The sequence below is a fragment of the Idiotropiscis lumnitzeri genome, chromosome 15, assembly GCF_059441095.1.
Source record: "Idiotropiscis lumnitzeri isolate Australia: NSW breed Sydney's pygmy pipehorse chromosome 15, RoL_Ilum_1.0, whole genome shotgun sequence".
NCBI classification, from domain to species: domain Eukaryota; kingdom Metazoa; phylum Chordata; class Actinopteri; order Syngnathiformes; family Syngnathidae; genus Idiotropiscis; species Idiotropiscis lumnitzeri.
This window is the reverse complement of record NC_142405.1, coordinates 3298293-3313215: the sequence shown is the minus strand read 5'-3', so window position 1 is coordinate 3313215 and position 14923 is coordinate 3298293. Positions and strand designations below refer to the sequence as shown.

At 46.4% G+C, this 14923-nt stretch overlaps 1 protein-coding gene across 3 annotated transcripts; it reads left to right on the top strand.

Moving 5' to 3' along the window:
- Window position 1: 1 nt before the first annotated feature.
- On the top strand, window positions 2–14263 carry axin1 (axin 1). Of its 3 annotated transcripts, XM_088316142.1 has the most exons (13): window positions 44–59; window positions 166–859; window positions 1721–1897; window positions 5365–6300; window positions 8059–8199; window positions 8301–8397; window positions 8981–9106; window positions 9971–10335; window positions 10406–10555; window positions 10781–10978; window positions 11161–11268; window positions 11712–11861; window positions 11997–14263. In XM_088316142.1, exons 4-13 carry the CDS (start codon window positions 5456–5458, stop codon window positions 12121–12123), a joined length of 2307 nt encoding a protein of 768 aa, XP_088172268.1. In that variant the 5' UTR covers window positions 44–59; window positions 166–859; window positions 1721–1897; window positions 5365–5455; the 3' UTR covers window positions 12124–14263. The 3 variants fall into 3 exon arrangements, with proteins under 3 accessions (XP_088172270.1, XP_088172268.1, XP_088172269.1); XM_088316144.1 differs by lacking the exon at window positions 11161–11268 and having other exon boundaries at window positions 2–859; XM_088316143.1 differs by lacking the exons at window positions 44–59; window positions 166–859; window positions 1721–1897 and adding an exon at window positions 3295–3451.
- Window positions 14264–14923: the final 660 nt, after the last annotated feature.

Genomic DNA, 14923 nt, shown 5'->3' with positions numbered 1-14923 from the left:
CGGTTGCTGGGGGCCTGCCAGGAACTGCCGATAACCGTTGACCACCTGGAGTCATGCAGGTGGGCACCAGCAAGACCAGCATTTTGCTGTTGTGCTGCAAGACCAACATGAAAACACAACAAAAGCATGCTGGTCTGTCTGGTGTTTTTTTTTGTGTTTTTTTAGCGGTGAAGCCGCAGAAAATGAACTAATCATTGTGAGAAGGATCATGACCCTGAGCATAACCAGACGTGTTAGTGTGAAATCCAACTGAAGGATAAGCAGCTGATAATAAAGCAACCCCCACTTCTCTTCAAATGTCACGCCCCCCTCCCAATCTGTCTCCGTTTAATTGAACTTATGACGACCTCTTGTTGTGCACGCCATCATAATAAGAACAACTTTCATTAAGTTTGCTTTGTAGATGTGGAAATAAGGCACAATGGCAAACCCGACAACATGCCGGACGTGATGCGCATTCGGGGACAATCGGGAAGAATTTTGGAGACGACAGACGCATGGAAACTAAAACCTTCCGTGGGCTAGCCCCGTCACTCCGAGAACAACGCGTGTGGTCGGCGGACGTGCGGCATGGATCAGGACAACAGCCAATGCAGCGTGTTCAAGATGCCCCCCTGCTGAGTAGCCCGGATGGAAAATGACAGCACCCCCCCCCCCCTCGCCCCACCACCGACAACACAGAGAGGGGCTGGAACAGAGAAAGAGACGACCGGAGAAGGGAAGAACCCTCGCCAGATGGACTCGCTGGTGATCAAAGATGGCGGCGGTCTTTGCTGCCGACCACGAAGGCGGCTGCTGGAGCCGTAGCCCGGCGGCGGCGGCCGACCACCGGGAAGCCCACCAGAAGCGAGCGCGGCAGGTAGGACGTCTGGTTCCTTGGCGCGGCTCATCGTCATATCGGTCCATTGTCTGTGTTTCGTGTCGGCGCCACGCGGGTGCCGCCGTGTCTGGATTGTCATCAAAAGCGGAGCGCATCATTTGACGTGACCGATGAACGCGCATCCCACCGAGAGGCGGCTGGAGACCCACAACATCTGATTTCATTGTCCGATGATGCACTTTCCTCACGTCGGACATCTTGCGGACTTTATTTCATCCATTTATCCGCGTGGATCTTTTGGCTCTACTTAAACAAGTCCGGAATTTTCTCCATCCTGCTGTTTATTCCGCTCCAACGGCTTGTTCGTCGCGAGACATTCGACCAGGACAAAGAACATCAGCAGGACTCCGACGGATATTTTCTGACGGCAAAATAAATCAATCTGAAATGTTTTCATATTCAAAGCGAACGTGAATTTAAAAAAAAAAAATGGTTTCAGGCGTCTTTCTTGATTGTTTAATTAAAGTTGTAGTTTTTAGGGACATTTCAGTACTGTACGTTCCGCTTGCGATTGCTTTCGAGGCGAGACACCTTTGTGTGCTTTGAGAACAGAAGCGTTCCTCCAAACATCTTTGACGGGCTTTTGTTCGTCCGCAGCTGAGATAAGCCTATTTCATTCAAGGCCTAAGCGAGGGCATCCAAATCCACACTGATGCGTGGAACAAAGGCCGACGCCAAGCCCCCCAATGAGAGGAAAACATGCGCGTCGTCTGGAGCCGAGAATGAGACTCTTTTGCAAAATATATTTTTTTATATATTTTTAAGCTATGCTTTCCAATTCAAGTTGAGTCATTTTGAAGTATTCTGGAAAACTAAAGGAAAACTTTTTTTCTCTTCCAGATACAAATGGATGGCAAAGAGCAACCCTGGCGACGTTTTAACTTTGCTGGATTTTTCACTTTCATGGACGTGAGGTGGATTTTACGTCAACCTGAAGCATGTCTTAACTTTGCTATGGAATCCTCAAGAATTGGACGTACGGGTGGAGGATGCAGAGGGGAGGCGTTCAAAAACGAGGTAAAACTGAATTTTTTTTTCGACCCGATACTGGTAATTGTACACATGACAAGAAAAAAACAATAATGCACTTGGTGATTATTTTCCTCACACTTTGTGGGGTCTATCACATAAAAAAAAAAAAAAAAAATCTTGGACGACCTAATGCAAGTTGTCTGTCCATCCATCTTTCTAAACTGTTTCTGGCTTGAAACGTTTGCGCGGGCTTCGACTGTGAAACAAATTCCCGCACTTTCTGTTGCTCAAATCAATTTGGCTGCCCCGTCTCATGCGCTTCCAGCATTCATCCCGAGTGCAGCAGAACTGAGCGAGTGCTCGCCGGCTGCCAGGTATGAAAACGGATCTGAGCTGGCCTCTTTGGCAATATTTGCCTCGTTCCGTCTCTCTTTTCTACTTTAAAGTCAAGTGATGACATAATTAAAAGTGCCAGGTGGGCTTTGAGCGGCGCAACACAGGAAATTGCTGTGCCGTGTTAAGAGGAAAACAAAGTGTGTCTTCCTTTGTTGTGAAGTTAACTCTGAGCAAATGCTGATACATCAGCGGACTCCCCTACAATCATTTTCAGATGCCAACGTTGGTTTACAATGAGAAATTTGACATGTTATTAATTAATGTTGAGCTCACAAGGCAGTAAATAACAGCTTTTGTATCTTTGGTCTATTACGCACTTATGAATAAATAAATTCACAAACTCACAGTACCGTAGAACACAAAGCTGCATTGGTGGAATGAATCCACTCGGTTGGATATTTTAGACGGTCCCTAAAAGGAACCCCTGACAGAGATCAATGGATACTGTCGATAGAAAGCTGGGATTTCCGAACGTCCCTGAAGGCAACACAATAAAACGCTCGAAGGCTCATCAGCGGTTTACATCTTGTGGTGAACGCTGTGTATTCGCTCTGGTGAAGTCTTACCTTGATTGTTGGCGTTGACACGCATGCATTTACCTTCTGGAGAGTGTCCTCACTCTGGCCAACTGCGGTGAAGGGTTTTTCTTCTGCAGAGAAAAAAAAATATTCAATCATCCACTGCAGTTGTTTTCTGTGATTATCCAAGTCTTTTGGTGTTGCTGAGCTCACCAGTGTGTTCTTTCTACTGACGAATGTTCCAAATAGTTGATTTCTTTCTTAAGGGGTTTGCGCGCTCAGATAATTTGTGCTCAGTGTGTTGCAGGGAGCGGGTAATATAATTTAATAATTTATTTTAGGGGATTTAGTTTAAAGGGTGAAGGGGGGGGGTCACAACATTTATTTGAAGGGGCCAAGCCCCCCTCTTGCCCTTGCCTCGACCCGGCCCTGCGACGAAGACTTGTAGAACGTACAGTACAACTGTAGTTGTGGGCAGCGGCAATGCGCGCATTGGCCGCTAGGGGCGCCGCGCACCATCTTGCTGCAGACACATTAGAAGAGAAGAGAGAGACTACCAGGCTGACAGCCGCCGACTGTCCTCTTTGTTACGCTTCAAAACTCTCGCCATCCTCAAGTATGAAACCGTCCGAGGCCGCTGCTGGTTCCGATCCAGATGCCCGCTGCGTTCCGCGGGGCCGAGAAGGTGAAGTATTTGTCACTTTTGTATGGGGCTCGCGCTGACAGCGGAGGAGAGATTGCGGTAGTCAGTAGAGAGGGGCGAGGGAGGCAGATAAGAGATTAAATGCGTGCGCTGCCGTCGCTTTGCTGCTCGTTGGAAAAATTTGATCGGAAATGCGCGTGGAAATATCCCGAGTGTGCACCCGCTCTCGACGTCCGCAGAAGTGTCGGCGATGGTCTCGCCTCTCGCGCGGACTACTTTATGCGCGCGCGAACGGCGGAGGCGGCGCGGACATGTCCACGGGTGAACAGTGGCACAAAGTTGTGCACTTGTCGGAGGCCTGCAGGCTCGCTATGTGTGTGTGTGTGTGTGTGCGTGTATTACGTGTGGACACCGAGTTAGTTTCAGGCGCCCCTCCCCCACTTTGGCCGCCGCTCTCACGTTCATTTTTTTTACATGAATGCGGACGATGCTCCGTCACGTCAAAAGACGACCGACGACAAACAATTAATGACACGTTGCTACACGTACCTGGCAGGACGTCCTCAAAACGACCCACCTGCCTTGGCAGGTCAACGAATCTAAATATCAATCCGCGAGCAGCCCACGTAGAGATCAATACGCCGATATAACAAAACACCTTCGCAAATTACCAGTTAATTAGTGCCTCCAAACCACAACCAGTTAAACTTTACTACTCAAACACACTGAATAAACAAAACGCTCCACCTGACGACAAATTGCCAAATACACTGGAAAAAAAAACTAATTCACCTTACGACATCCATCCATCCATTTTCTATAGTCCTTATTTATCCTCACTTGGGTCTTGGCTGAGCTCACGCTCATTCCAGCACATTTATGATGAGAGGCGGTGTACGATAGACAAAAACAACTATTCACACCAATGAACAATTCTTACAGTACTGGGGAAAAAATTTACACAAATATGGTGAGAACATGCATTGCCAACTGCACTTAGGAATGACACACTTAGGAATGCAATCCAATCAATGAATTCACAAATACTTCTGCGCGACACTTTTGTAAAGTCCAGCATTGCAGACAAACGCGACTTTGATTGTCATCATTATTTACAGCAAAAACCTTTTTTTTTTAAACTCGGTCTATGAAATCATGTTTGGAGTGCACGTGAGGCAAGACAGGGAGTGGGTGTGCCCTGAAGCAGCCTATGATGGCGGTCGGTATTTTTTTAAAAGTGTCTTTTTTAATGCAGCTTGAGCTGAAGCGTGTCAAAAGCAAACATCACGAGCGTGTCACGCATTTACCCGAGACGCTTGTCGATGCAATTCAAAACCACACCCTACAACAATTGAGATGTGCTCCGTGGCGTGTTTGCATTACACTAAGGCCAATGACACATTTGCACTTGAATGACCTTTTAAAATCCTGACACATGAAAGGCTTTTCAGCTCACCCTGCAACGAGGACGACTGAAAAACAAATAACGTGTGACTTAAGAATGAATTAAGATGCATTTTCAGTACATGTGAGCTAATAGCAGTTTAATTAATGTTCCAAAGCCGAAATGAGTCTTTCATTGTGATACACTACAATGCATAACTTTAGCTGGTTTGGAAAAAAAAAAAAAAAAAAAAAGACATTACTTGATCCTGTTGCCAGGCAGAAAGTTGCATTGAGCTCAAGTAAAATCGTAAGTGAACATACCGTACCTCGCACGTTCTTTATGTGCACACTTTCATTATATTTTATTATAAAATAAACCACGTAGCAAGCTAGTTTATGATTTAAACATATGTGATACATTCCTCTGGGTTTGTGCTGAATTTGCTTTAATTTTATTCTTCAGCTCGGAACTGGCCACTTGAGTCCTTCATAAATAAGCTGACTGTGCAGAATAATAATATGCCCGAGTGTTGTGGGTCTTATGGATGCATTTCCCCCCCCCCATGCAGGAGTTACTTTGCTGTGGCGTAAGTAGGCATCCGGATCTCGAAATCGTGTCGCTGGTGCTCGACGGAGACGTTCCACTTGGATGCCGGGACTATGAGCGTGAGCAACCACGGGGGCTTCCTGGTGGACCTGGGCGGCAGCTTCAATGAGGATGCCCCCAGACCGCCAGTCCCTGGGGAAGAGGGCGAGCTGGTGCTCACCGAGTGCCACGCCTCCGCCTTCCCGCCATCCAAAAGCCTCAAATGCGAGGCGCCCGTGGCCACGCCCAGGCGGCCGGACCAGGACCTGGGCTACGAGCCGGAGGGCAGCGCCTCTCCGACGCCGCCTTATCTGAGATGGGCGGAGTCGCTTCACTCGCTGCTGGACGACCAAGATGGCATCCACCTGTTCAGGACGTTCCTCAAGCAGGAAGCTTGCGCCGACCTGTTGGACTTTTGGTTCGCGTGCAGCGGCTTCCGCAAACTGGAAGCCGCCGAGGGCAGCGATGAGAAGCGGCTAAAACTGGCGAAAGCCATCTATAAAAAGTACATTCTGGACAACAACGGTATCGTTTCCAGGCAGATCAAACCGGCGACCAAGTCTTTCATCAAAGACTGCGTGATGAAGCTCCATATCGATCCGGCCATGTTCGACCAGGCTCAGACGGAGATCCAGACCGCAATGGAGGAAAACACGTACCCTTTATTCCTCAAATCGGATATATATTTGGAACACGCTCAGGCCGGGGGGGAGAGTCCCAAGCCGTACGCCGATCAAAGCCCACTTTCGGCGAACACAAAGAACCTGGCGGGTTATTTGCCGACGTTGAACGAGCACGAGGAGTGGAGATGCGACCAGGAGTCGGAAGAGGCGACCGAGTGCGACCTGACGCCCGGCAGCCGGCTGCTCACGGAGACACCGTCGCATCGCACCGCGGGAAGATTCCAGGAAGAGTACAGGTAACTCCTCACAGCTTCATTATTTTCACCCCCGGGCTTTCTTCTGCGAACTGCTGAATTGGAAGTAACCCCCCCCCTGCCGCCAACTCCAGAGCTGCCCGAAATGCGAGATGAAATGTGTGTAGCGGGAGATAAGAGGCAGATGGTGCATGAAGAATTCCAAGTACTTCTGTTGGGCTGATGAGGAGGCTTTAGGGGAGCGTTCACTTTTTTTTTTTTTTTGTAAATCAGAGAGGCAGCTTCTTGTGCTGCCACTTTGGCTTTAAGTCTAAATACGATGTGCCGCCTATCTCCAGGAGTTGCTTTGTTTTCTTAGTTTCAATAATATAATAAGATGAATATTGGTTATCAAAGCTTTCCTCGGGCATCCACGGTTCAAGATGAGATTAAATACGGCGTTAAGATATTCACAGAGGACTCTTATCGCATGAACGGCACCATTTTCTTTTTTTTAAAGTCTTAAAAAAAACACTTTTTAAACAAAGCAAACATTTAAATACCAATGAATAAAAAACAAAAATGTACAAACAATGTAACCTCTTATTTTTTTGGACTATGTTATAAATTGCACCATCCAAGTCGCCACTAAATGATTGCTAGTGTTTGTTGTAAGGGAAAGTCAAAACGCTGGCAAAGTGAGTGCACTGACAGGACATTCCAGCCACAGACTTGCGCTAAGAACACAACCAAAGGCGAGTGCGAGCGATCAATATTGATAGCGTTTGAAATCTCAGGAAAGAGAGGGAAAAAAAAAAATAGGTCTGCGCAACTCAGTGCTGCAGTGATTTCAGACATGTGAAGCACAACACTTCTCGGATGTATAAATAATAACGGAGACGCACGTCTAAAGGTGCGATCTCCCGTTCAAAAATCAATCATCCTGGCTTTTGTAAAGAAGACACTTCTCGGCTTTCTCTATTGACCTTTCGATAAAGCTCACTTTTTTTCCCTCTCCTTTTCGTAATTCCCTTATGTCCCCTTACTCCGTGCTCTGTACTCCGCTTGTTGCATACATTTCCATTATTAACGGCTGTGGAAGCCGAAGGAATTAGCCGGTTCCAAAAGGTTTCTCATTGAGCCTCGCCTCCTTTTTTTTTTTTCTTTTCTGGGAGCATGTGCATTCTAAACAGGAAGGGAGCCCGGTTGAATGCTTTAGGGACTTCCAATGTGAATAAAAAAGACGATGCCGAACATCTATAATTCATGTGCGGGAAGCGTTGTCAGAAGTATTCTCGAGCGCAGAATGTGAAGCGATGTCAAATGAATGTCGGAGATGTTTGATGCGCAACACTTGCCTTGTTAAAATTTGCCGTACGATGTAGTAATCACAGCAGCGGGAAACGGAAAACAACCTTTGTTACCTAGGCAATAAAAACAAAGTTTTGTTTTTAAATTCAAAGGTGACACTTTTCCACAGGTGTTAAGTTGATAACTTTGAATTATTTGATGTATTTAGCTGATGAAAAAAAAACAAAACAGGAGTGGTATTGGGATTGTACTCTGTGGAACACCTCTTGGTTTTTTAAGTTAAAACAATTCAGTCTTTCTACTAGACGAAAGACACGATAGTAATTGAAAAATATCTCAAGTGACAGTCCAAAGTGACACGAGGGTGCGAAAATGATAATGAATGCCACATGCGTGTCATTTTTAACTTTGCCATGCAGGAGAATTTGTTAAAAACTTTTGCAATGAACAAGGTCCCTAAAACAGAACCTTGAGGTACACCGTTGAGGTTAATTTATGTCTTTCTGCCAGACATACACCCGGTCGGGAGCCCGTGGACCGCTACTATGCCAACGCCGGTCATGCATTGGCTCCGGCCACCAGCGCCAACGACAGTGAGCAGCAGAGTGTGTCCAGCGACGCCGACACGCTTTCCCTCACCGACGGCAGCGTGTATGTCTTTTTTTCATCTATTTCTTCTCTTTTCTAGTTGAACGGCTTCAAGTGTTGTTTATTTGCGGGTGTATTTCTGAAAATGTTTTTGTTGATTCCAGAGATGGCATCCCGCCCTACAGATACCACAAACCTCATCGGCGGGAGATGCACGAGAGCGCTCGAGCAAACGGGCGCGTGCCGCTGCCTCTCATCCCCGTGAGTTATTCATGGGTTAGCCCCTCCTCCCTCCGATTTCCCTCTCAGTTTCTTTCAACTGTCTGTCTCTGCCGTATTTGTCTGGTTTCACGCGCACCCCTGGAGACGGTGCACACGTATTTGCCGTGTGTGTGCTGGGAGGCCTGTGAGGGAGCGCAAGAATAGCGGGGAAAGGAAACGTAGCGCCTTGCTTTTCGGAAGCTGCGCCCAAGCCGACGAGAAGGCTCCCCTGTGACAGCCGGATGCCCCCCCCCCCCCCCACCCCGTGCAGCCCTAATTAGGCCGACCAATCGGGAGGCGGTGTGAATTGACTGCATTTTACAACGCTAATCCTCCATCATGTGTCCTCCTAATGAAGTCAGCATGAATTCACCGAATGTAAAGTCATCTGTTTCAAGATGATATTGGTTTGAGGATTAGCCTTTGAGATTTATTCATTTCATTCTGAGCGAGAACACTTTTAATTTAAAAGGCTGTCCGGATCGCCGCGCCAATATAAATTCCTAAGAAACGTCTTGCGTAAAAGGTTCTGAACTAAAAATGTGCTCAAATTTGCGATGTCGCCCTCCTCGTCCCTTTCCAGCGCACCAGCAGGATTCCGAAGGACATTCACGTGGCGCCGGAGCGCTTCGCCGCCGACCTGATCCTCCGCTTGGAGGGCGTCTTGAGAGAGAGGGAGACGGAGGATCGACTCAGGCGGTTACGAATGGTACGTTTCTTCCAATTTGGTCCGCTGAATCCACTTCAAGTCCTCAATTTTGTTTTATCGCACGTGAATGTCATTCACGAAACGATTCGCATTCAGAGAGAGGACAAGCGTTGAAATCCATGACATTTCATCGCAGTTTACCCGTGCGGCACTTGAAGCACCGGTCAACGCGTTTAAAGTCGTCAAAGGAGACTTCAATGAAATTAAAACGAGGCCAGCTATTAAGAGAGGGCTAAAAAAAAAATAATGATAGCGTTACATGAATCGCTTGGCGAGTTCTGTCTAAGGGCCTGTCGGCGATCCAATCAGATGGAGCACCTGCGCTTGTAAGCCGGGAACAGCGTGGCAGCCGTTTGATGTCACTTGAGTGCCAGTGAAACGGGCCTCAGTAGGCAGAGCCAAGTTTTTGGTTTGGTTTGGATCCGAATGAAAGTGGCAGCGAATGAACACACACGCTAGCTGGTGCCTTAGCATTGGATTCCACGATTATTAGACTCCACGTTTTATTAAATGTAATATACAATCTCCACTGCATCTCCCCGTTTTCTCAGAGTATTGACAAAACCAAACACGGTAATATTAGCTTATCCTGAGAGCCTTAGCGCTGGATGCTACAGTAATTGACTGCGCATTCCTCACTTTGTGCCTGCATATCAATCAAGTTGTCAAAGATGGCAAATCTGGGCACATTTTCAAGCATCATGAAAAAAATAACACGCGTGGATTGACTCCAGGTTTGTAATAGAATTGTGGTTTTGATACTGGTGATGAAATGCTGCCATCTTGTGGGGAAAAATCATTAATTGTTTGCAAATAGTCGGTGATAGTGAAGCTAACATTTTAAGTGTAAATTTCTCACCAAAGGACGAGGAAGAGGATGAAGGCTACCCCGCTGGCGTTCATCCACACAACTACGCCGACTACTACGGCCCCTTCCTGCGAGACGCCCACGAGGAGAATCCCGAGAGCATCCTGGACGAGCACGTCCAACGCGTCATGAAAACGCCGGGTTGCCAGTCGCCGGGAACGGGCCGCCACTCTCCCAAGTCCCGCTCACCGGACGCTTTCAGAGGGACGGCGGGCGCGGCGCCGCCTTGGGGGGCTCAGGGAAAACATCCGTCCAGGCACGCCGTCAAGGGAGAGTCGGGTCACCACTGCAAGCATCACACACATGCGTCGGAGTCATCTTGGTGCGTGGCGGCCGCAAACGTGGAGCATGCAACTTACGGGTACGTTTGCGACGCTGCGCCTGTGGTGTCGTCTTCTTCCGCGCTCACAAAAAATTACGCTGTCGTGCAGGAGCAAAGGCGGTGCGCCGTGTAGACGAGCGTTCAAGCGTGGCGAGGACGCAACGGCGCCCGTGGAAGACATGGAGAAGAAGCAGAAGATCCTCCTGTGGCTCATGGAAGGACAGAAGGAGATGATCCGACACAAGAGGAGCCCGTACGGGTAAGTCATACTTTCAGAACATTCGGAGAAGATTCCCGTGTTTCGCTTCACTACAGTTTACATTAGCGTAGCGGTTAGCATGGCCATAGTTAGCTTAGCGCGGTAGTTTCTGCGCAGGCGGGAAAAACTGGATTCCGTCATTTTTACACTGAGGCAGAAACGATGATGATGTCATCAACAAGCGTCGCCAGGCCAGTTGTTTGATTTCTGGTTATCGACATTTAGAAGCACGGCCGGCTCCAAGAAGGTCCCGGGCCATCCCGGCTGCGCTCGGGACAACGTGCAGCCGTCGCATCCTTTCATCCAGGATCCCACCATGCCCCCCAACCCGGCCCCGAGCCCCCTCATCCAGCTGGAGGAGGTCCGCCGGCGGCTTGCGGAGGAGAAGATGATCAAGTCCGGAACGCTGCAGCCCAAGCAGCGGTAAGTCCACGCCCACTTATTCCTCATTTTACGGTGTTCCACCGCTTCATCCAGGTTCACCGACTGCGGTCCCACTCGAGCGGTTCTGGAAATTTCCCCACCGTTTACCAACGCGGACAGAATCCCTTTGAGTAGTGCGAACGTGCGCGTCTAACAAAGATGGCGCTCGTTGGCTCCTTCAGGTATGTGATGGAGGTGATCCAGCGCGGTCGCACTGCACTCAGGCCTGCACTGTTCCCGCCGCTCAGCGTGATGCCCGCCGTGTCGGACTGCGAGCTCTCCGAGCCCGAGTATGTCCGCCAGCGTCCCCGATTAAATGTCCATCTTCCCCGCCCACCTTTTTTCTTTTTTTTTTTTTGTTACTTAAGATTTCAATTTTCATCAATTCAGTCATTGCTGATTTTTTTTTCCCAGCAGAGAATTTATTTCTTCATTTTTCTGAATTAAAATGACCTCATGGGATTCTCTTGCCTTGCCATGCGTGTGACAGCATGTGGACATTTTCACGTGACTTGATGTTATGAATGCTGCACTTCACTTCCCCATCAGTAGATGGCGCTCAGATGCAAGCATCGCTCACCTTGTACTTTTGGTTGTTTTGTTTTTTTCTGTCACACATTCACACACTTTCAACGCTCCCATTTGTGTTTTCTTTTTCTTTTTTAAAAATTTTTTTTTAAGCTTGCACTCCCTTCCCAGCTTTAACGAAAGATATTCTCCTGTGTATCCGCAGGCACAAAGCGACTAAAAAGCAAGCGTGCAACAGCGTGACGGTGGCGTACTACTTCTGCGGCGAGCCCATACCGTACAGGACGTCCGTCAAGGGCCGCCCGGTGACGCTCGGCCAGTTTAAAGAGCTGCTGACCAAGAAAGGAAACTACAGGTCAGACTCAAAACGACCTCGCTTTATTCAGCTGCGCAAATTGCAAAGCATATTCAAATTAATTGTTGATCAGTGTTATTACTAAAACGGATTCAATATCAAATAAAAAAATCTGCTTCCACTCCCCGTTGGCAGGTATTATTTCAAAAAGGTGAGCGACGAGTTTGACTGCGGGGTGGTGTTTGAGGAGGTGCGCGAGGACGACGCCACGCTGCCCGTCTTTGAGGAGAAGATTATCGGAAAAGTGGAAAAGATCGACTGAGACGCGCGCAGACGAGAGAAGGCGAACAGGAAGTGGGTGGAAAGCAAAACAGGAAGTGCTTCGTTGGAGGCGCACGATGTAGCTTTGTAAAGTTCACTTACAGAAAAGCGCTGCAGATTTTTTTTTTTTTACGGTGTTATAATCACTCGTCCTTTCTAAAGTAACCACCCTTAATGCGATTCTTTTTATATGTCTCGATGCCGGGTGTGTACAGTTTGTGGTAACAAATAACATTTTATATCTATTTAACTATTTAAAATTTGATATCCTATCGATGACCCCCCCTCCCCTGTTTCCCCCCCATGAAGACTATCACAATCCTTTTTAAAAGGATAATATTTATGACTTATTTCTAAATGTCACTTATGTCTAATTTTCTTTTTTTGGGTGACATTTTAGGCAGCACTTTGAGCGCCTCGATTATAATGACGTTTTTTTTTTTTTTTCTTGTAGCAAGTCCATAATCGGGATACTTTATTCCCCGAAATTGATAGGACCACCCTGACGGTGTCAAATTATTTTGATTGGGCCATTCTGTTCATTTCACCCAAGCGTTCGTAAAATGGCCTCTTACTAAAACTGTGAGGGAGATGTCAAAAACAATTATAATTGTCGATTTGAACATCTATGCAAGCAGCTTTCAAGTTATTATGATGATGATGATGATGAATTATCATTATATAACCAAGCAAAAAAAAAAATCTATAATTGGCCTATTTGAGGTTTTAATCTTTTGTGACACATCAAATCAAAGCATTTTCAAATGAAGGCTTATTCCAGCAACAAAGTCAGTGCCTCTCATTTTGGTGCCTGGAAGGATGGTCTCCTTTAAAAGCGTTCTTAAATGAAAGTAATAACGCGGCCCACGATCGCAGGTGTGACGCCTCATCGACTTTCATTGGTCAACATCCATAACATCTGTGACGCTACAAAAATGCTAAGCTGAAGGACGTACAGAAATGCATAACCTGAGATGACTTTACGGTTTTCTACAAGCACAACGTGAGGCGTCCTGGCTTTAGCAGGTGTTGAGGGGTTGCCATGGCAATACCCGAAATGCAGTTTTCCTTATCACAAGCCCGTATTGCCTCGATCGGATTTTGAAGGTAATATAAGAAAGTATTACCTTGACGGAAACGCTTACTATTTGCTCCATGGCACCCCCTGCTGGTGTGGAGGCCTACTGACTTGACCGTGGTAAACATCCAGAGCATTTTTTTTTTACATGACAAGATGCTAGACTAATGAATGTACATGCTAAAAACATACACAAATGTTTGTGCAAGCACGCTAGCGCTAGTACAAGTCGAGGCGTGCTGGATTGTCGACCACATTAAACCACTAAAGTAGGAGTTGCGGTTGTTGCCATGGCAACAACCGAGCCCCCCCCCCTTTTTTCCCCTCTTTCTGACAAGCCAGCGTAGCATAAAGCAGCAACATGATTGTTGGAGCTGTTATTTTGAACGTTAAACAATTACATATCAGCTTTGAGTTAAAAAAAAAAATAAACAAAAAAAGATTTGCATTTATCACATCGTGAAGCTTTTATAATAAACGAGCAGTTCATAAAAGTTTATAGTACGGGAGGTGAGAGTGATGTGACGAAGAGAAGTGCGCAAATGTCACCAACTCTAAAGAACGTTCAGAAAATGTTGAAAGCCACAATGGAGCGTCATTCCTTCTCAGCATGAAGTAAAAGCCGCCCGTTGACGTTGAACAAACAAAAAGTCGACCTTGGCGTCTTCTGACGCGTGTTGCTGCTGGGGAGAAACAACCAGTTGATGGAATGTTCAAATCTTGTCATTTCGATGCAGTATAAAGCTAATATATTTGTCATTTCATGGAGATTATTTAATTTATGGATGTCATTTTTTTTTTTCATATTTTAGTCTTTTGAGATTTTATTTTCAAGCCCCCAAAATGTCATACAGATGTATAAGTAACCATCAGAGTGCCTTTATTATTATCATCATTATTATTGTTACAATTATTATTATTTTTTTTTGTATGTAAATATGTGCAACATGAAGTGTCATCAACGAGCAGCCCAAGTCAGCACATTCATAACTTAACAAGAGAGAGGGAAAACGTTTGAAAAAAGGTACCTGGACAATAAAACCATGCAATAAACCAACATTCGAAAGTATGAGCGATAACTGCTTTGCCTTTTCTTTAGTGATGAGCGAAGTTTGAAATTTGCTTCATGAAACAGTTGTTATATTATTTGACCCCTCGAGGTGGCACTGTTGGTTTCGTCAGTGCACTTTCACCCCAATATTGAACTGAAAGCGCCATCTACAGGAGTGAAAAAACATAACTGCTTCTGAAGCCAATTCAAAGCTTCATTTTCCCATCCCTATTTGTCTTTGGTTTTCTTCTAACACCGCCACACAAATTCCACTAGTAATTGAAATTGAATTGAAACTGATTTATACTTGACGATAGATGCCACAGGAGGGCAGCAAAGCACCACTTTTGCCTGAATGAACTTCAACATAGTTCCTCGGCAACAAAATGCCACAGGATGAGCACTAAACATGGAAGTAACTGGATACCAAGTACTGTCATCAATACAGGAACTAAATTACTTTTTCAAGGTAACTATGACAACACAGGTGAAGAGTTTGTAGCAATACTCGTAGTAGCATTGACACAAGCGTCACCAAAGTGGAAGGCAACTCCTGTCCGGTTACTAGATCACACATTTTATCTTATACTATCATTTCGTTTTGGATATTTGTCATCGAGAAAATGTCTCACAGTAATGGGTCACTCGCATCTCACAGTGGTTGCACAAGCA

Coding starts and splice junctions, on each gene's coding strand:
- axin1 (XM_088316142.1), top strand. CDS start 5,456: ATGAGCGTGAGCAACCACGGGGGCTTCCTGGTGGACCTGGGCGGCAGC. Junction 10,336..10,405: donor GTGGAGCATGCAACTTACGG/GTACGTTTGCGA, acceptor GCTGTCGTGCAG/GAGCAAAGGCGGTGCGCCGT. Junction 11,269..11,711: donor TGCGAGCTCTCCGAGCCCGA/GTATGTCCGCCA, acceptor GTGTATCCGCAG/GCACAAAGCGACTAAAAAGC.